At 38.9% G+C, this 22229-nt stretch overlaps 2 protein-coding genes across 4 annotated transcripts in view; one reads left to right on the top strand and one right to left on the bottom strand.

Annotated features, from left to right (window-relative positions):
• Positions 1-13106, bottom strand: part of CFI (complement factor I) — a 70810-nt gene extending 57704 nt beyond the window's left edge. Inside the window, exon 1 of the mRNA XM_078069072.1 lies at positions 12816-13106. Coding sequence (XP_077925198.1) covers positions 12816-12821 — 6 coding nt within the window. The 5' untranslated portion in view covers positions 12822-13106. The remainder of the gene's footprint in view (positions 1-12815) is intronic.
• A 252-nt stretch (positions 13107-13358) lies between these two features.
• GAR1 (GAR1 ribonucleoprotein) lies at positions 13359-22048 on the top strand. Of its 3 annotated transcripts, none has more exons than XM_036098063.2 (7): positions 13359-13505; positions 13860-14067; positions 15500-15654; positions 16091-16150; positions 20064-20202; positions 21347-21418; positions 21785-22048. In XM_036098063.2, the coding sequence occupies exons 2-7, from the start codon at positions 13872-13874 to the stop codon at positions 21796-21798; spliced, it is 636 nt and encodes a 211-aa protein (XP_035953956.1). In that variant the 5' UTR covers positions 13359-13505; positions 13860-13871; the 3' UTR covers positions 21799-22048. The 3 variants fall into 3 exon arrangements, with proteins under 3 accessions (XP_035953956.1, XP_035953957.1, XP_035953958.1); XM_036098064.2 differs by lacking the exon at positions 13359-13505 and adding an exon at positions 13512-13650; XM_036098065.2 differs by lacking the exon at positions 13359-13505 and adding an exon at positions 13512-13625.
• Positions 22049-22229: the final 181 nt, after the last annotated feature.

The following is a 22229-nucleotide window of genomic DNA, read 5'->3' on the forward strand; positions in this document are numbered from 1 at the left end:
GCTGTTTTTATCCTTTTACTCTCACAAGAGGCACCCAAGGAGCTCATATGGTTCTATACATACTCCTCCTTTCCCTCATTATATAATAGCAACCCTACTTCCTCTACATGAACAGGGTCAGTTATCCCTATCAACACGGTGACTCCTCTTCTTTCTTGCTGGTCCCTAGACACAAGAAGCCCAATCCATGTGCATGAGGCAGAAGGCTTAGCTTATAATTCATTGGAATTCTTGCTGTGCCTCCTGGTAAAAGTATGCTTCTTTTGGGGAACAAGATCCCTAACTCTGCAAAGTCTCCAGTTGTGGAGACAGGAAGCACAAAGCTCCCAGTTAGTCACTGGGAGTGACAGTATGTGTGGTCATTTCTGCTCCTATTCCTTGGCTCCCAGACCTCCATCTTCTCTCTGTTGGGGATACAATGCTAAATGAAGGTCTTCGATTCAAGGCCTATGTTGCTTGCTGAAGGACAGCACCCAGTCCTCAGAGTATTGCCTTTAAATAGCCCTTCCCTTCTGCATTCAGCAGGCTGTTCCAATACTCCATACGGCTGCCAGGTTTCCAGTGGTGCGGTATGTGATATGACCGGTGAACTGCATGGTCACTGACCCACTCTCACATTTCCTTTGCTGTCAGGTGGGTCCCCTTGTCTGACAGGATGTTGGAAGATTAAATATGCTGAAATCCTTTGGATTATGATCCCAGCTAAGGCCCTGCAGGCAAGAAAGGAACACCTTAACCTGGAATATATGTCTATTTCTGTGAGAATGTACTACTGGCCCTTTTAAGATGGAAAGGACCAACTGTGTCAATTTACCAAGTGGCTAGTTGGTATCCTTGATGAATTGTGCCATCTTGGGGACTCAGCATTAGTCTCTGTTGCTTTCAGGATGGACATTTGTTGATGGCATCAGCTAACTAAATCTTAAGGGCCCCATTATATTGGCCTCATGGCTAGCCTCCATTTCTGCCACTATGGCCACTTTATTCCCGTGCCCACTGTGCTAGCACTGGGGTGGCTGCTGACTGGCACTGGCTGATACCAATTGGCTGAGTCATTTTGTGGTTATTTAGTATCTTTTGCTAGTGGGTATTAACACGTGATACAAATATTTCTATACTTCATTCCAACTCCTATATGTGCATCCACATGTTTCTACCCCAGATCTTCTTGTTCTTAATCCTTGAATACTTTTTATTCTAAGAAAAAAGATCGTCAGGCAATCACTATTGCCTGGGATTCCATATACAGTCTAGTCTTGGGTCACTGATATTTCCACACAAAGTGGGTGACAACAAAGTGGGTGACCAGGTGTATTATCTGAAGCTCTAGCCCATCGTGAAGACTTTCCCTTACCAGTGTCTTTTAAAACCACTCCTAAGTTTGGCTGTATTGCGGCTGCTGTCTATTTTCAGCTTGTACCTACATACTGAGCCAACCCATCTGTCAACCAAACACGTTTTCCCTCCTCCTGGTCATACCATATTCCTTATAGAGCCATAGGTGTGAGCTGAGGGAAGGACTTGGGTGCAACAGTTTGGATTAGGTGGGGAGGGGGATATCCGAGCTACCAGCTGATGCAGTTTGCTAGTGCCCTTGGTCCGGTTTGTATTTGTTTCTGGATGCAACACTTCCATTTTATAATACATTTTTGCTAGGCCTGCTCAACCTTATGTTTTGTGGGTCTGTTAGGACCTGGCTCACAATGGGCATTTCTGGTCACATGGTGATATAGTGTCCAATGTTCAGTAATTCCAGATTTACCAGGGTCCGGTAGTACACAGTTGTTTTCAAAAAGAGTATAATTGTGCTGCAGATAATTCATGGCTTTGCTCCAGAACCCTAGGGTTCTCTACTGTAATTCTCTCAATGGTTCTTTCTCAAACATGATACAATATTTTTTTCCACCACTGACAATTCTAACATCATAGCCTCTGTCAAACCACTGCAGAACACCTTCCTGCCCTGGCAGCCTGAGCAGTATTCCTCAGTGTTTTGGGCTTTCTTCCTTGTGCAAGGCAGTTCAAGATGAAATAATTGGTCTTTTAATTTAGAGAAGATATGCTGGCCTTGTCTCCTGTCCTCTGGAGTATATGTGTCTTATCAAGGCATTCAGCATGCTAGCTACCTCTTGCTTACCTGCTCTGATCAAGGTAATGCCATCAATGTAATGGAAGAATGTGGTGTTTTACAGGAAGTCCAGATGATCCAGATTTCCTCAGACTTTATTATGACGGAAGGTGGGAGATAAGATCTATGGAAAAACTGTAATGTATATTGTTGCTCATCCCATGTGAATGAGAACTGTTTCTGATCTTCTTTTCTGTTTAAAATACTTACAGTGGTTCAAGTTTTCCTGACCAAATTCTTATTGATACACTTTATAATACTGCTAAAACTAGAATCAAGGTTCTTATCTCTAAAAGAAATTCAACTGAAACAAGTATTAAACCTTAGGTAAGGGGTGATTTCTAAGCTTAGAAAGAATAGAAGAAAACAACAACATGGGATGCCTGAGTGGCTCAACTGGTTAAGCGTCTGCCTTCGGCTCAAGTCATCCCAGGGTCCTGGGATCGAGCCCTGCATTGAGCCTTGCCCTGGGCTCCTTGCTCAGCAGGGAGCCTGCTTCTCCTTCTGCCTGTTTCTCCCTCTGCCTACCACTCCTTCTGCCTGCAGCTCCCCCTGCTTTTGCTCTCTCTCTCTCTGACAGATAAATAAAATCTTTAAAAGACAAAAAATTAAATTAAAGAAAAAACAACAAAAAAGACAAATATCCAAATTACATTTAAATTTTTTACAACAACAAAATCACTAAAAAAAGTGAACTAAGCATACAGCTCAGGATAGCATTAAAAGAATAAAATGAATCAAAAGTGATAGAAAGGAAATAATAAAGACATAAGCAACAGTAAAGAAACCAGGAAGTAAAAAAGTAGCAGATTTGATATGTAAACCAATGAATCATTTTGAGAAATTAAAAAAAAAAAGGAGAGAGAGTAAAACAATTTTAGAGTTAAAATATTGAAGTGGGAATTTTTAGGGGGCTGCCAACACCCATTTTCCTTCATAACAGGTTCCCAATTTTCTTTGTGGAATTATCTTTCTTCTATTATGGGCTGTTTTGGTGCGAGAATAATTACCGGCACCTGCTTTCCAAAACAGAAGTTAAGAAATCCATCTCCAGCCTCTTTCCATTCCCTCTTATAGACCAGGGACTGATCAAAGAGTCTCTTTCCCTGGTGTTTGAATCCTGAGTTAAGGATAGAACAGAAGTACCAATAGGCAATAATTTATTGAAGAAGCAGCAGCAGCTGTGTGCGGGTCAGATGGTTTAGCTGTTAGTTGTAACACAAGTTTCCTGTCATTCCTTTTCGCCTTCTTGAGTGACTATCCTCAGTTCTTAAGCCTAGTTGCTTAGCCTTCTGTCAAGGGTGTGAATATCCTATCATCTTCCAAATGAATTTTCTTTTACTAAAGTTAGCCAGAGTTGGTTTGGTGGCTTGTCACTTAGAACCTTAAGTGATAAAAGCATGTGCAACTTACCAAATGATCTGAATATCTAGAGGAAAATTTCAAGGAAAATAAAATGATCAGAATTTACTCAGGAAGAGGTAGAAAATTCAAATAAATTAATAGCTAAGGAGCAATAGAAAAGTTAAAGATTTTAACCCCCCAAAGACACTAAATTTACTACTCTCTCTCTATTTTTTAAGATTTTATTTTTAAGTAACCTCTACACCAAATGTGGGGCTTGAACTTACAGCCCCGAGATCAAGAGTTACATACTCTACTGACTGAGCCAGCCTGGTGCCCCCATTTTTTTTAAAAAGATTTTATTTTACTAACTCTTTTAAGAAAGATTATTATTGGGGTGCCTCGGTGGCTCAGTCGTTAAGCGTCTGCCTTCAGCTCAGGTCATGATCCCAGGGTCCTGGGATCGAGTCCCACATCGGGCTCCCTGCTCAGCCGGAAGCCTGCTTCTCCCTCTCCCACTCCCCCTGCTTGTATTCCCTCTCTCTCTTTCTGTCAAATAAATAAATAAATAAAATCTTAAAAAGAAAAAGATCATCTTTCTGTTATTTACAACTTTTCCAGAACACAGAAAAAGATGGAAAGCCCTCCAATTTATTAGCAATACTCTGATACCCAAAACTGGTAAGAAGGGCCTCTGAAAGAAATCTATAAGTTAATAATTAAAACTGATTATTCATTTATATGCAATGATCCTAAATAAAATATTAGCAAATTATACATTATAAACCACAGTATATTAAAAATATAATGACCAAGTGGGGAGCATTTAAGAAATTTACAGGGATATTCAACATTAGGATATCTATTAATGTAATTCAGTATATTAAAATATTTAATTAATTAAAATAATAGATTAAATAAGATAATCTGTATAATTATATCATAAGATATGGAAAAGGTGTTTGATATGAGTTTAACATAAATTCTTAATTTTTAAAAAGTGAGCAATCTAGAAAAAGAACAAATATCATTAACCTGATAAAGGGTAGAAACCAACAGTAAACACCATATACAATGGTGAAACACTTGAGGCAAACCCAGAAAAATCAAAGATGCTGTATCTCAATACTGTTGTTGTTGGAGGCAATAAACATGAAAAAACATAAATACTGGAGTGGAAGACACAAAATTGCCATTATTTGCAGATGAAATGACTGTCTACTTAGATAAAAAGTGCTTGAAAAAGTATTAGACCTAATGTCGTAGTTATTAAAATGACTGACTACAAAATCAATAGAAGAAAATGACTTTCCTGTCAGCAATTAAAAAGGAAATGTAATGGATGGTTCATAATGACTGACATTCTCTATAGTTACTATCTCTTCCCTCCTAACATGTAAGTGAGAATAAATATAAAAATAAAAATAATTCTGAGGCACCTGGGTAGCTCAGTCAGTTAAGCGTCTGCCTTCGGCTCAGGTCATGATCTCAGGGTCCTGGGATCCAGCCCCGTGTCGGGCTCCCTGCTCAGCGGGGAGTTTGCTTCTTCCTCTCCCTCTGATCCTCCCCCTCACTTGTTCTCTCTCTCTCTCTGTCTCAAATAAATTTAAAAAATCTTTTTTAAAAATAAAAAATAAATAAAAATAATTCCATTGCACCATCAAAAACTGAAGAGGGAGTCCATCAATAGGATATAAACAGTGAAGAATTACTGAAGATGTACAATAGAGAGGAAGAGATTAACTGCAAAACTTAACAAAGTTTAAGAAATGTCATATAGGTGACAACGAGGTATCCAGAAGAAGGGAGACCACAAAATAAATAGAGATAGTGGAAATCTGAGAGAAGTGATGGACTACGTGGTCAATTAAAGAAAGGGAAGAACAGCTGAGCCAGTACCCCATTTTTTTAAAAATTTTATTTTTAAGTAATCTCTACACCCAACGTGGAGCTCGAACTCAAAACTGCAAGACCAAGAGTTGCATGCTCTACCAACTGAGCCAGCCAGGTGCCCTGAGCCAGTACCCCATTCTTGGGGCAACTTACTTCAGCATTTGCTCCAGGATAAAGTCTACAGAAGGCTCTCGGCCCATCATGTTCTAACTTAGCACTTCCTGAGTGGATAGTGGGGCAGGAGAAGCAAAGAAACATTCCAGGTATATACAACTTCATGGGGTTCAGGAAATCTCTGCATTTGAAAAATAAGCCATAGGCAAGCTCCTGAAACCTCATATCCCACCCTACCCCTCTCCTGCACAATCATCCACAGAGATCCTAATAAGGATCTACACAACCAGAATGTACAGCACAAGAAAAAGAAAATGATCAACCTCATTTATGACTAAAGGTGCAAAAACTCAAAATACCATCAAATTGATATAAACAAAATCTTAAATAGGATTCAGCAGTCTGTAAATAATAACATCAACACTTGACAACTATTTTATGCACACACACACACAAACACACATAAGTCTGCAGGCTCAAGTAAATAAGTAAATAGGTTAATGTCATAATTAAAGGGTAGAAGAGGCACAAGTTTGAATTCAAAGAAGCAAAAACATTGTAGTTTTAACTTTGAATTGAAAATGTCAGTGTGAACCATAATTTTTCTCTTTCTAAAAATATATACCTCCTATCTGTATTCACCGATAATGCCTAGAAGTTAAGATAATACAGAAGCAAAAACCACCCCATTGTGCCCAGATCGTGTTCTTTACATACTATTTCTCACTAAAAGAAGGAAGGGCTCCTTGGAGAAAGGGCTGAGGTAGAAAACATGTAAGTCAGATAAAGACATCTTGTGTCAGAAAGCAAGAAAGCTATTAGAGACTAGTGAGTGGTATTAAAAGATACAGGACCCAACTTGAAGGGGCTCTCACAAGTCAAAGATGAAGCAATTTAAGCACTTAAAAAATAACAATAACAACAAAGGATTGAAATAAAAATAAATATTTAAAAATGAGGGAAATTTATCTCAGCTAATTGCAGAAGGAACAATAAAATTAGCATATCACCACTTTGTATAAACTTATAAACCAATAAATCTAGGTGATGATCATCAATTGTTGCTAAAACCATTAGGTGAAAAGCTGGAAGGGAACTTTTCTAATAGACAAATTAGGCTGATACACTGATCCCACTGATCAATCTTAATATTGCCAAGAGAGACAACTGGATGCCAAGTGCCTCCTCGTGTGGAAAACATGAAATACTCTTGCAAAAAAAAAAAAAAAAATTGAACTTCGAACATAATCAGTTTGCAAGATCTCACTACCAGTTAACTACCAGTTTATAGGAAATGCAGAGGATAGAGAAACATGGTTTATACCACCAAGAGGTTGGAAAATACTACAAGATAAAGATTCAGTTTCTTCAACAAACGAATGCCATGAAAAAAAATAGGGGGAGAAAACTGATCAAGAATCAGAGAGTTAGAGACATATCAATCAAATGTAATGCATAGGCATAGCTTGGATCTTTACTTGCTGAAAGCAACGATTAACAGACATTTTGAAATAATTAGGGAAAATTCTACATAGACTGTTACTAGCTGATACTAAGGAATTATTACTTTAGTTAGGTATGATAATGATATTGCACCCATGTTTAAAAAGTCCTCTGTTGGAGATTTATGGGTGAAATGCTATGTGGGGCTTACCACAATATACTCCAGCAAAAAAAAAAAAAAAAAATATATATGTACATATATAATTTATAGTAATTCATAATTATAAAATAAAATAATTTAGAATCATAAATTAATAAAATATTTTTAAAATATTTTATAAATAAGTTTATAATTTATAATAATATATATTATATATATATAGTAATGAAGGGATAGATGAAACAAGACTTGCAAAAGGCTGGTAATTGCTGAAACTGAATTATAGGTACATAGAGGTTCATTGTACTGCTCTCTGAACTTTTATGTTTGAAATTTTTTTTTTTTAATAAAAGTTTTAAAAAAGAAAGTCATGGTGCCTGGGTGGCTCAGTCGGTTAAGTGTCTGCCTTCGGCCCAGGTCATGATCCCAGGGTCCTGGAATTGAGTCCTGCAACGGGCTCCCTCTGCCCTCTGCCCTCCCACTGCTTGTGTTCTCTCTCTCTGACAAATAAATAAATAAAAGCTTTAAAAAAAATTAAAAAAAATTTTAAAAAGGAGCAAAAAATTTAAAATGGCCTTAGGAATCCCAGAGTAAAAGATTTGTTTAAGAAAAAAAAAGTAAAAAAATAAAAAAGGTTACCTTTAATAAAAATCCAGAAAGCAAGTTGTTAAGTAGCAGAACTTTCTGACTAAAAATGGAAAAAGCCCAACAGTTGGTAAGAACTTCACAACCCTAGTATGTAAATTTAGAGAGTAAAATACTGGGATAAGACATGAGAAACTAAAAAGTTTTACTCTCAAAGTATTATAAATGGATGTAAATAGTAACATGTCACATGATGCTCAGATTTTGTGTCATAAACCAAAAAACAACTTTTTCAGACTGATGAATCAACAGATTTTGACATATGGTACCACTTGTAAGATACATAAATTGTGGTGAAATTCAAGGGAATTTTTTTGCTATAAAATGCTACCCTAAACAAGCAAAGGCCAAGATACATTTACTGCTTTGTCTTCGTATTTAAAACAAAAGGTACATCTTGAAGAAGTGCATTGGCATCTGCACTGATGATGCCCCACTGATTTGAACATTGCTCCCTAAGAGTGTTCATTCTTACAAAAAAGAAAATCCTGGGACACCTGGGTGGCTCAGTTGGTTAAGCGTCTGCCTTCAGCTCAGGTCATGATCACAGGGTCCTGGGATGGAGCCCAGCATTGGGCTCCTTGCTCAGCAGGGAGCCTGTTTCTCCCTCTGCCTGCTTCTCCCTCTGCCTGTGCTCTCTTGCACACTCTCTCTCTCTCTGACAAATAAATAAATAAAATCTTAAAAAAAAAAAAAGAATATCCTGATATATTCACAATACACTGCTTTCTTCCCAGAGATATGCTGGTGTCAGAAACTTCTGGAGCTGAAATGAAAATAATTTGGGATGATGCTACAGAAATACCTAAACTTGGGTGTGATGGGGGGCTTAGTCAGTTAAGTGTTCAACTCTTGATTTCGGCTCAGGTAATGAACTCAGGGTCCTGGGATCAAGCCCCCAGTCGGGCTCCTTGCTCAGGGGGAGTCTGCTGGAGATTCTCCCTCTGCCCCTCCCCCTGCTCTCACTCTCAAATAAATAAATAAATAAAATCTTAAGATTTTATTTATTTGAGAGAGAGAGAGAGCATGAGGGGGTGGGGAAGGGCAGAGGGAGAGGGAGAAGCAGACTCCCCGCTGAGCAGGGAGCCTGATGGAGGTGGGGGTTGGGGGGGTTGGGGGGGTTGTTTGATTCCAGGACCCCGAGATCATGACCTGAGCCGAAGGAAGACACTTAACCGACTGAGCCACACAGGAACCCCATAAAATAAATAAATCTTAAAAAAAAAAAAAAAAGAGAGAGAGAAAAAAAGAAATGCCTAAACTTATCAAAGGCTACTTCACTGAACAATGTTTAAGAAACTGAAAACCTGGACAAAGACCACATAAATCTTCTGCCACATGCATAAAGTCTTATGGCTTAGGATATCATTTGTTGTAGGGGAAGACAGCTGCCATGTCATGAAAATACTTAAGTACTCTGTAAAAGGTCCATGTGGTGGCAATAGAAAGCATTAGCTTGCTAGACACGTGAGCCACGTTAGAAATTGATCCTCCACCCCCAGTTGTGCCTCCAGGTGACAGCGACCCCAGGCAACATCTTGACTGAGACCATAAGAGACTCTGAGCCAGAACCACCAACCTGAGCTGCTCCTGAATTTCTGACCTACAGAGATTATGCAAGATGTTTATTGTTTTAAGCCACTAAGTGTTGGGGTGATTTGTTACACAGTAAGAGAAACTAATACAGATTTTGTTTCTTAACAGGATGTTTGAGCTGAAAAGTGAACTGTGGTAATACTTCCAAGAAAATAGTAGGCTAGGTTTTGCCAAATGCTTTGAAGATCAAGAAGAGCTTCAGAAACTAGCCTACTCAGTAGACATTTTTTCATCACATGAACTAGTTGAATTAGTTGAGTATATTCAAGGGCTTGGAGAAAATATTTTGATTTCAAGTGACAAGATTCTTGGTTTTAAATGGAAATAAAAATTTTGGAAAAAATCACATGGCAAAAAGAAATCTTGAAGCTTCCACTGCTGCTTGCATTTAGTGAGGAAATTTCAAGTCTCAAGTTGAGACCAAACCACCTAGGGAAAAAAAAACTAAACAGTATTTTCTCTCCACAACACAAGTGTCTGACTGAATGAGGACTCTGTTTTCTGAATCTTCTCAGTCTGAGCACCTGACTTTGATAGAAGAGGAAGAATTTTGTGAATTAATGATTATAAATGTAAGATGAAATTTACTGATTTGCCCTTCTGTAAGTTCTGGATTTCTGTAAAAGAAAAGCATCCTATACCATTCATAGAAAAGTAATAAACATTTTACTGTACTTTTCAACCTCTTACTTGTGTGAGCAAGCTTTATCTTGTCTAATAATGAACATTAAGAACAAAGACAGAAATCATCTTATTTTAGTTGAAAATGAAATCTATGTATGCCAGCTTCAAGATCGACTCAGAATTGAGGATATACACAGTAAAAGAAAAGATTTCTTACTAAATAGGTTAATTTCACTATTTTTTCACTTCAAAAATAACACTTTTATCCAAATATAGGCCTATAAAAAGAGATTAACATTCATTAAAATCAATTTGCAACCTTTACTAAATTAAAGGACAAATGTAAGTTTCTTCTCCTACTTAATTTGCATCACAACTGGGGCGCCTGGGTGGCTCAGTCCATTGAACGCTGCCTTCTGCCTTCCCCTGGGGTTGTGATCCCAGGGTTCTGGGACCCAGCCCCATGTTTAGTCCCATGTCAGGCTCCCTGCTCAGTGGGGACCCTGCTTCTCTCTCTCCCTCTGCAGGTCCTCCTGCTTGTGCTCTCTCTCTCTGTCAAATAAATTAATAAAAGTTTTTTAAAAATTTGCATCACAATTGATATCCTTTGTGAGGAGGGGAACGTACACAGAATAGGCTAATAAGTTGGACAAAGAAACAGATTCACAGAAAAACATCATTCTCTACTCAAAATAACAATGAGTTGCACAATAGTGTAAACCACTGAAATATACACTTAAAAATGATTAATATGGTAAAGTTTGTTATGTGTATTTTACCACAGTTTAAAAAAAAAGAGCATTGACAATTATTATTGGATCATTATGTCTACAACTTGATCATATTTATATATATATATGCCTATTATATATATATAAATACATGCACACACACACTTATAACATTTTTATGCAGGGGTTTCAAACACATGAAAATTATTTTAAGGGTTCCTCCGGGATAAAAAAGATAGAAAACGGCTGGTCTGGTAGATGGGAAATGAAGCTTTTCTAAGCAGGAAGTATATGACAACAATGGAGAAAGAGAAGCAAGGCAATGGTGCTGGCCTGATTAAGAAGAGGGATGGTGTACAACATAGGAAGGAAATAAAATTAATCACATAGAGGACCTACTCAGTGGAAAGATTTTACTTTAGACTTGTTGCTAAAGGAAATGGGGAGCTATTTGAGGTCTTGAGAACGGCTATGGCATGAGTAAACTCTTTTAGTTAGGTCAGTATGTCATCACATGCAATACAGATGGAAGAAAAGTTAAACATGGAAGCATTTATTCTGGACTTCTGAATTCTTGTAGATTATATTGAGTGATTTAGGGTAGAAATTAACACAAGGAAGTGTGGTAGTGACAACAGGAGGCCTGTAATGACAACACAAAGCTATCTTCCAAGGAATTAATAGAAATTGATAGCTTTGGAGAAAAGAGACCAATCAAGGCTGGGGTGGGGATAGTGATAACAATGATAGAGGAGAGTGCTCAAAAGTCTGAGTTCAAAGATTCAGACACCAAGAGTATGATGCTACCACGAGGGTTAACAGGGAAGGGGAATGATGTACAATTTGGGAAGAGTAAAGATGGAGGGTGGGGACAGAAGGACTGAAGGCTCTGAGAATCTAAGGTTCTACTTTGTTCCCGTAACTGGCTGGTAAAGTTACTTCACCTCTCTGAATGTTAGTGCCTACTGACAATAAGTAAAATAAAGGGGCACCAAGTAATCCTGAAGGTCTTGTAAAACTTCATTGATTTCATCACAGTGAGTTAGAGGTAACAGTGGACACCAAATGGAGCTAAACACCCAACATGAAAGTTAAATGAAGTAAAGCAAAATAGGGCAGGAAGTTATGAGTAATTTTCTATACTATGTACAGAATTTAAAGTACATTTACCAAATCTGAATAAAAAATACATTTATCAAGTTCCTTTTATATGTAGGATTGTTAGGGGTCTTCTCAAGAAGCTTATACATTGGTGTAGAAGACATATTGTGATTTCTAGTATTTCATAGTTGTTTACAAAGTTCTTGCCGAATCAAAACAGCCCTGTGAAGTAGGTACCAATCTCTGCCCTTTCAAAGAACACGCGGTCTACCGCGTCAAATACCAAGGTAAGGTCTCAAAAGATTCTGGTGTAGGGGCGCCTGGGTGGCTCAGTTCTTAAGCGTCTGCCTTAGGCTAGGGTCATGATCCCAGGGTCCTGGGATCGAGCCCCACATCGGGCTCCCTGCTCGGCGGGAAGCCTGCTTCTCCCTCTCCCACTCCCCCTGCTTGTGTTCCCTCTCTTCCTATGTCTCTCTCTGTCAAATAGATAAATAAAATCTTAAAATTTAAAAAAAAAAGATTCTGGTGTAAGAGACCAACCAAATTTAACAAATAGATCACTAGCTTTCTTTGGAAGAGAAATTTCATTGGAAGCTGAAATTAGATATCAAAGGCTTAAAGAAAAAGGGGGAAGAGGAGCTTGCAGCATAGATGGTCCAGAGCCTGTCAGCGCTAAAAACGTACTGGACAGGGACGCCTGGTTGGCTCACTCGGAAGAGCCTGCCACTCTTCATCTCCCGGTTGTGTGCTGGACCCCACGTTAGGTGTAGGGATTATTTAACTAAAGCGTGTTAAAAAAAAAAAAAAAAAAGCACTTGACAAATTGAATAAACTATGTGGTGCAAAAGAGTTGTGAGTTGGAGCCCCACGTTGGGTATAGAGATTATTTAAAGCGTGTAAAAAAAAAAAAAAAAAAAAAGCACTTGACAAATTGAATAAGCTATTTGATGCAAAAGATAAAAATACTATTTGGCTTTTTGTCACATAAAATACACTTTTAAAGAAAAAATATTTTTAAAGGAAAGTACACACATACACGCATTTTTTTCTTCCTTTAACTGGTGAAACCATAGGAGAGAAGGACAGGCACAGTTCAGCTCACAATCGTGCATACTTCAAGAGGTCCGGAAGAGACAAGCGCTCAAGAGAACGCAGGAAGCCCTTGCACTGGGTTACGACGCCACCAGATCCACCTCTGGGTAGAGCGCAGCTGAAAACTCCTCAGAGATGTGGGCGGCACAGTTGCTGCGGCTGGCAACGAACTGACGAACGAGGAGACCATTTTGCAGCCTGAAAAGCCAGGGCTCACGGCCAGTCCCCAGCCCCCTAGAACCGCCAGGCCCCCGGGAAAGGGGGCGGATCACTAACGCCAGCCATCTCCCAGGGCAACACCGCGGCGGCACTTCCTGCAACTTCTTAAATTCAAAGGACGCCACTATTATACGTCATTTCCTACAGAGGACTAGGCAAGTTGACGTGACTGTCGTGAACTAGTGTTTGAAGTTAGTATTGCTGCTCTTCCAGCGCTGAAGGCTGTTTTGGAAAGGCGACAGTGCCCCGGGTTCTGCCGGTGACTGGCTTTTTTGTAAACCAGTCGATCGAGTTTCTTGTCGTTCCCCCCCCGCCCGCCGACGTGTGCGGGTACGGTGGCCGAGGAGGCTCGTGTACGGCGGAAGTACCGGGGCAGTGGGTGTGCGCAGCCGGGCCGGACGTGCACGTGGTGCCGGTGAGTTGCGGTAGGGAGCAGAAGGATTCGAGAATGGCTGGACCCGGAACCCAGCTGCGGGAGGGAGGGAGGAAGGAAGGGAATGCGGCGTGAAGACCTTGCTGCCTGCTGGGGGAGGAGGTACTGACCGGGGGCGACGAGGCTGGTGAGTGGTCGGTCAGCGCGCACGGGGCTCTGGGGAGGTGACCCTCCCCTCACCCTTCGGGTTCGTCTCTGGGGGCTTGGCCGTGCGTGAGGTGGCAAGGTTGCTGTATTTATTATTGCCCCCCTGTGTTCTGTCCGTGGCTCAGAGGGGTTAGGTGGTGTACCCAGAGGCCACAATGACCAAAAGGTACGCACTGTTTTTCTCACCAGGTAGAGTTAAGCATGTCTTTTCGAGGCGGAGGTCGGGGGGGCTTTAATCGAGGTGGCGGCTTCAATCGCGGCGGCAGCAACAACCACTTCCGAGGTGGAGGCGGTAATTTCAGAGGCGGCGGTGGCGGCAGAGGAGGATTTGGACGAGGAGGTGGCCGCGGAGGCTTTAACAAAGGCCAGGACCAAGGACCCCCGGAACATGTAGTTTGTATGTCGGCTTCAAAGCTTAGCCTACTTGGGGGCGGAGGTTGTGGGTTTAAGTTCCGGGACTAGTTGCTGAAAGGTAACTCTAGCAGCTCTCATACGGAAGTCGCTGCTTGGTTGGGGAGTCAGGTCTGAAGATGCTGTAAACTGACTTGAAATAGTGCTGTAATGTAAAGGGAAGATCAAGAAAGCAAAAGAACACTTAGAATGCGTCATGGAGGTGGAAATTGAGCTTGGGCTGAAAGGAAGTTATTAAGTAGGTAATATTGTGTGTTTACTCCTATTGTTCCCGATTTACAGGTAAGAAAACAGTGATTCAGAGTTAGGTTTCTCATAGTAATAAGTGATCAGTTTGAGATACAAAGCCAAGTTCCCTGACTTCAAAGCCCATGCTGTCAGTTGCTATTCATAAGTAAGAGAAGTGTGAAAAAAAACTGCTTGGAAGGGAAACTACAGAGGGAAAGCCAAGAAAAAGGCCTAATTAGAGTAGATTTGAAGTAATTATCAGTGAGGTGGATAGAAGTCACGGAAAGTGAGACAGATTTGACAGTGGAAACCTACATCAAAAAGGAGAAAGGAGGAAGAGACATAAAGAGATACCAAGATGAGGTTGGATCAGTGTGCAGCATGGTTTGAAGAGTGCAATAGCTAGAGTCATAGGTCCTATCCCACAAGCATGCAACAGTCCGTGCATGACGCACTATGAGGGTGGTGGACGTCAGAAAAAAGAAGGAAGGGTTTGATGGGAGAGAGATTTCAGTGGAAACAAACTCAGTAGAACTTGGTTAATACTTGGGAATAAAAGGTACCAGGCTTTGAGCCTGGGTGATAGTGATAAAGAATTGGTTTTGCAGGGATGTAATGAGTATTTTAGTTGGGGTGACAGTCAGAAATAAAGGTAGTTATTTTGAGATTCCACACTTCCCTGAAAAAGAGTGAAGAGTCATTGTTGAAGAGGTGGTAGTGGGAAGTTATAAAAGGGGAGGAAAAAAAGGAGAACAAAGACTAATTTACAGATAGGGACTGGGGAAACGAAAAGAGACAGTAGAATGTAAGCATAGTGTTTAATAATAATAGTTATTGTTCTAATAAAACAGCTGTTATAGGTTGGCATTAATGTATCAGGCATTTTTCTAAGTACTTGCCATTTATTATTGTGTTTATTCCTCATAATACTATATGTTAGGTGTTGGCACTGTTATTAGCCCTTATTAAAGATGAGGACACTGAAGCAGAGAGATGAGAATCTTACCCCAGGTCACATAGCTAGTGTGGAGATTTTTGGCTTTTTTTTTTTTTTTTGCTTTTTGCTTTTTGCCTTAGAGGAGAACAGATAAAGTGAAATCCCAGGTACCCAAGAAGAAAGCTTCCAGATGATGTTGGTCAATATCATTTGAAATTGTTTTATATTTTAACATTTTCTTGTCCTGTTTCAGTATTGGGAGAGTTCCTGCATCCCTGTGAAGATGACATAGTTTGTAAATGTACTACAGATGAAAATAAGGTGCCTTATTTCAATGCTCCAGTTTATTTAGAGAACAAAGAACAAATTGGTAAAGTGGATGAAATATTTGGACAACTTAGAGATTTTGTATCCTTTTTAATTAGAAGACCCAGTGATCTCATTGGAAGGTTACCATTTGCTTTTTCTGGAGCTAAGTCTTGATTTAATTAGATTTCCTGCTTCATTAAATTGGACAGAGTATTGCTAAGATTGGACCAAAGAGGAGAATGTATTTCCCATATTGAAAAGAAAGACCCTGTAAGAGTGACTTCCTTTTTGGAAGGTTTTAGAAATGATTGACATTTGGATAAGTGCTACAGGATTAAGGTACTTTGCTTTGATTATGATGATGCCACTGGAATAGTGTGGAATTAGAAGTTTTAAAAACAAAAACTTCATTTTTTTCTTGGAAACTCATTTTTTACCTTTCCTAAATATTCCCATATAACCTTGTTTTTAAAATTACATATGAATTCAGAAGGTTACCTTCTTTGATCTTCTTTTTCCTTAATATAACTAATAGTATTTTTCTGTTAAATTGTCTGAAAATATGAAGGCATCTTCCTTTAAAAAACTGCAGAAGGTGAGTCAAGCTTATAATTAGGATCTTTGGTTTTATAAGTGAATGACCTTCCTTAGGACAGTGCTACTTAGAGCACTTGAGATTCCCCCAGTGTATCACTAGTGAAGCTCTTAAATTGAGATGTTCTGTATTTTAGATGTTGAACTTACTGATCTTTAAAAGTAATTTATTTAATATTTAATATTTATTTAAAAATAAATATTTATTAACAAATTCTATAACTACTATAATATGTTTTTTAGTTTATGTAAAACTCTTACTGGAAAGCTTACGTGACCAAACATTCTAAGTAAAACGTTAAATTGCGAAACATTAATTTGGGAGAAGCCAGACATTAAATGATTTCACAAATATTTCAATAACATTATGATATATGCTGTGAAGGAGATATACAGATTGCTATGAAAATGTTAGTAAATTTAGTATATTGGATTTCTGAGGAAGTAAACTAGAAGGCGAGACCTGAAAATTGACTAGGGGTGATTTTCAAACCTCGTTGCTCATCAGAATATTTGGGGGAGCTTTTTTTTTCTTTTTTAAATTTTTTTATTAACATATAATGTATTATTTGTTTCAGGGGTACAGGTCTGTGATTCATCAGTCTTAACACAATTCGCAGTGCTCACCATAGTACATACCCTCCCCAGTGTCTATCACCCAGCCACCCCATCCCTCCCACCCCCCACCACTCCAGCAACCCTCAGTTTGTTTCCTGAGATTAAGAGTCTCTTATAGTTTGTCTCCCTCTCTGGTTTTGTCTTGTTTCATTTTTCCCTCCCTTCCCCTATGATCCTCTGTCTTGTTTCTCAAAATCCTCATATCAGTGAGATCATATGATACTTGTCTTTCTCTGATTGACTTATTTCACTCAGCATAATACCCTCTAGTTCCATCCATGTCGTTGTAAATGGCAAAATTTCATTTTTTGATGGCTGCATAATATTCCATTGTATATATATACACCACATCTTCTTTATCTACTCATCTGTTGATGGACATCTTGACTCTTTCCATAGTTTGGCTATTGTGGACATTGCTGCTATAAACATTGGGATGCACGTGCCTCTTCGGATCACTACATTTGTATCTTAGGGGTAAATACCCAGTAGTGCAATTGCTGGGTAGTAGGGTAGCTCTATTTTCAACTTTTTGAGGAACCTCCATACTGTTTTCCAGAGTGGCTGCACCAGCTTGCATTCCCACCAATGGTGTAGGAGGGTTCTCTGGGGGAGCTTTTATGGTCATATATTTCTTGGTTCCACTCTTAGAAATTTGAGCCAGTAAGTCTTAGGTAGGGATCAGGATTCAATTGTAAAAAGGCAAGCTCCTGGATAATTTTCATGTAGTTAGGCTAGCACTGGGGAATCACTGCTCGTCAAAGAGGTGGGAAGAGAAAACAGTTTGTACAAGTCTCTGAGACAGCCAATTTAAGGATCTGAAAAAGGCAGAAGTATAGCTTAAACATAGAACATTTAAGAGAGACTAGAGAGGTAGATAGGGGATGGGTTACTTAAGGCCTCCCTCCAGGTCGTGGGAAAGAGTTTAGATTTTAGTTTTAGTTTTGTTTTTAATATTAGGATAAATACAGTTAAGTTATATTAAAAAAGAGCACTGGAAAAATAAAAGAGCACCCTGGAAATGGGTTAGTACTGTAGGTGAAGGGGCCAGGTCGGAGACTTGCATTAGTCCCAGAGGAGATGATATTTTGGACTAGGGTAGTCGTGACAGTGGAAATGGAGAAAAGTGGATGGATTTATGAGAGAGATACAGGAAGTAGCATTGAAAGATCTTGGTAGTTGATTAATAGTTGAAGTTAAAAATACCATCATCTGGGGCGCCTGGGTGGCTCAGTTGGTAAAGCAGCTGCCTTCAGCTCAGGTTGTGATCCCAGGGTCCTGGAATCGAGCCCCACAGCTGGCGGCTGGCTCCATGCTCAGCAGGGAGTCTGCTTCTCCCTCTGCCCTTCCCCCTGCTCATTCTGTCTCTCTCTCAAATAAATAAACAAAATCTTTAAAAAAAAAATCACCATCTTTCAGATGTCTGATTTCAGCATCTTTGTGGATGGTGTCACCATGTACCGAAATGGGAAACATTGGAGGAGAAGGGGATTGGGGGAAGATAGTGAATTCAGTTTTAGACATAATGAGTTTGAAGCACTTATGAGATATTCACATAGGAGCTCAAAGGAAGAGCCTGGATTAAAGATGGAATTGGAAGTTGTCGTTGTACAGACAGTATATGGTACAGTCTAGGAAGAAAGAATGAGAAAAAGAGCTTTAGGGTACCTCCTAAATTTATATATCCTTTGGAGACTGAGAAATAACACCAGTAGAGGAGGAGGCAAACCAGGAGAGTTTCATAAAAGTGGTTATCACCAAATTCAGAACAGAAATGATCAGCTGTGGCAAAATGCTGCCGCAGAGTGTTCTTTGGATTTAGCAACAGGGAGGGCAAAAGGTCATGGAGCCAGTGGAGTGCTGGGCCCAGAACCCAGATTGAAATAGGAGATGAGATGGGGATAGTGCCTTGCTGCTGGCATAAGGCTGCTGCTGGCTGTAGAAACCCTGGCAAGGACCCACTGGGAAATTGAACTGCTTCAGGTGGGCCTGAGAGCCAGGCTTCTCATTTAGTGACCTGAAAAAAGGAATTTGCCTGTGATAGCCACTAAAATTCGATCTGGATGACTGCCTTTTCTCACAGTATTATTTATTTGAGGATTTTTTTTTTTAAAGATTTTGAGAGAGAGCGAGAGCAGGACCGGGGAGGAGGGGCATGGGGATACAGAAGGAGAGGGAGAAGCAGACTCCAGGCTGAGTGGGGAGCCCGATGTGGGACTTGGTTCCAGGACACTGAGATCATGACCTGAGCCGAAGGCAGATGCTTAACTGACTGAGCCACCCAGGAGCCCCTGCGGATTTATTATTTAGTGTTTTTTATCACAGATGCTAAATTGGTACATTCAACTTCTCCCCTTTTCTAGATTCATTGTTCAGGTTCAAGTCTTCCTTATCCAGCCCAGGCTGTCTAATTGAATTTTCGGTGATGATGGAAATACCTGCCTAGTACAATAGCCACTAACCATTTGTAGCTACAGAACACCTGAAATACGGCTAATGTAACTCAGGAACTGAATTTTTAATTGTTAATTAAATAGCCAATGTGGCTAGTGGCTGCCATATTGGGCAGTGCAGAGCTGGACAGTATTTTTGGGAGAATGCGCTCTGAAGGGAAGAATGATAAGGTGGTATCTAAAGAGGAATTCAGACATCTATAAGTAATACATTATCATTTGAAACTCCTTATGCGTGGAGTAATTTTATGTAAAATTGTGAAATATATACCCTGTTATGTTTCATTATTATGAAAAATAACCTCTTTAATCCCAAATAATAGAATGGGTTTAGTTTATGCATATCCTTTACTACTTTGTATGTTCAGCAAATAGTTACTGATTTGATCCTTTATTCAGGTTTTGAAATAACGAGTGTGTCTGTACTTCATTGTGAATTTTAATGTTAAATTTTTAATAGTTTTCATTTTAGGGCAATTCTGTTGAGTGAAAAGGTAGTTAATTTTTGGAAGACATCTATTTATAAATATGAGAAATGAGATTGAATTGGTCTTGGTTTTTATTTATATGCCTGTATTGCTTATTGTGTGCAAAGTATGTGTTTTGTATACATTACTCTTGATCTTAACAAAGACTGTGGGGTAGGTACTTTATTCTCTTCATTTGATAGATCAGAAAACTAAGGTACAAAGAAATTAGGTCTTTACCTACGGCTAGCTACACAGTAGTTAATAGGGTTGGGATTTGAACTCAAGCAGATTTGAGTCTAGTGTGTAGATTCTTCATGATTATACTGTTCTGCTTCCTAAGTCATCGCACTAATTGTTTCTGTTATACTTCCAGTTTTATATAGACCCATATAAACTGCTACCACTGCAGAGGTTTTTACCTCGACCTCCAGGTGAGAAGGGACCTCCAAGAGGTGGTGGCAGGGGAGGTCGAGGAGGAGGAAGAGGCGGAGGTGGCCGAGGTGGTAGAGGTGGTAAGTTACTTTTGGGGGAAATTTTCTAATGAGATTTTAAAGTTGCAGCCAATTCATACAGTATAATTTAATTTTTTATATAGGCAAACCTCTTTTATGCTTATTTATTTTTTTTAGAAAAGCTATTTTCAAATCTTGGCAGATTGCCGTAGTAATAATGCTCAGTTTCAATAACTTATTTAAGAAAAATCTAATAAAATATAATTTTGAGGGATTTTATCTCTTTGGGGTTATTCATGTTTTGTTGAGCATTTTATAAAGTATAAGATTATCTTGACTGAATTTTAGTTTTTTAGTTAATATTATTGGGTGTTGATTATATGCTGAGAGCTGGTCATATTCTTTTAATATTCACTAAAACCTTGTGAGATAGGTGATAGCCTTATTTTAGATGAGGAAATGGGAGGCTTACAAAAGTTAATTTGCCCTAATCAAACAATTGGCCGTCTAAAAATAAAATCCCTATCTTCTGATGTCATGTCAAAGACTTCCCCCAAAATTCATTGCTTTGATTTCAGCATTTTGATATATGTATTTCCTTGGAGTTTTGGTACATTGATCATTATGAACAGGGTTGGGAATAAGGTGCGGTGTAGTATAGAGTATACCTAGATCTGTGAGTAGTGGTGTGGTGGGTGGGTGACAGGATGATGGCAGAGCCTAAGTGGTTAGGAAGGGGAGCCGAAAATTGGTTGGATATCTTCTGTTCCTGAAGCAGAAAGGAGAGAGAACTCTGTTTTCACCTTTGCCTTTCTCAATTTAATTATTTCATTCTAAATATGCTTTTTTGGGTCCAGATAGCTAGGAGATAATCTCTTTAAGAAATCTGAATATATGTGTATTAAATATTTTGAGAATCTAATGATTCATTCCCATTCTATATTCAGTCTCATCTATAACACTGAAAAAAATTCACTCCCCCTAGCTGCTACCCTTGGTTCTTAAGATATGCCTTAGTTCAATCAAAAAAGTAAGCAAAAGTTGAGGTACTCCTACCCTTAACAGTAGGGCTAAATGGAACTTTAACAAGCTTTTGTAATTCATTAAAACAGAATACTTGTTTAAAAAGTTGTAATCTAGGGTGTTAGGCTTATCAGAATAGCATAGGCTACAGTAGTTTTATAAACATTTCCTTTATTTTTAGGTGGTTTCAGAGGTGGAAGAGGAGGTGGAGGTGGAGGCTTCAGAGGAGGAAGGGGTGGTGGTGGTTTCAGAGGTGAGTGTGAAAAAAAAAATCTTAGAATCACTGAATTTCTGAATTGGTATTATCTACCATTGTAAATTTTTATTCAGTCTTATTTTGGTTTCCCAGGTATATAGAACACCATTGCTTTAGCCTAATTTATAGCTTTATTTTTATATCACTTTCTTACTTTCCCCTTTGAATTTTTTCACCTACTTCTAATTTGTTTTGCTGTATTAATTTGAAAAATAAAAAGGTGTGTAATATGAATGACAGTTAAATTTGGTAAATTGGTTGTCTAACCAGTATAAGAAGAGATTTTAAACTTGGGATTTCGGGTATAGTGCTATTAAAAATTTATTTTCTATAGCCTTAATACTTTCATTTTCTCTTAATCAGGGAGAGGACATTAAGTGTAACAGTTGACAGAGAAACTTCCTGCATGATCTACTTCTATGGATAAGAAACTTGTTTCTTGAGCAAGTCTTGAAGAACTGGTCATTTTCTGACAGTGGGACTGGGACTAAAATGTCAACGCCATGCAAAAATGAGTGCAACAGAATAGGCAATTTTGCTCTAAAAGAGTATGAACAAATGTTTTAATGTTTTGTACAATGCTTGGAACTTTGCGGGTGCTTAATAAATGGGCAGTTTTCATTTGAAGCATACTTGTAATTTTTAAAATAAAATGTTTTATTTCTTTAAGTTATAACAGAGCAGCTGTGTTTATTAAAACAGAGCTATTTTTTAAGTTAAAAGGAATAACTAAGCTTAAACTCAGTGGATTTCAGATAGGAAAAATGATTTGTTTACATATATAACTGATCTTTAAAAAAGTAGGTTA

This window comes from Halichoerus grypus, chromosome 3 (assembly GCF_964656455.1).
Source record: "Halichoerus grypus chromosome 3, mHalGry1.hap1.1, whole genome shotgun sequence".
Lineage (NCBI taxonomy): Eukaryota > Metazoa > Chordata > Mammalia > Carnivora > Phocidae > Halichoerus > Halichoerus grypus.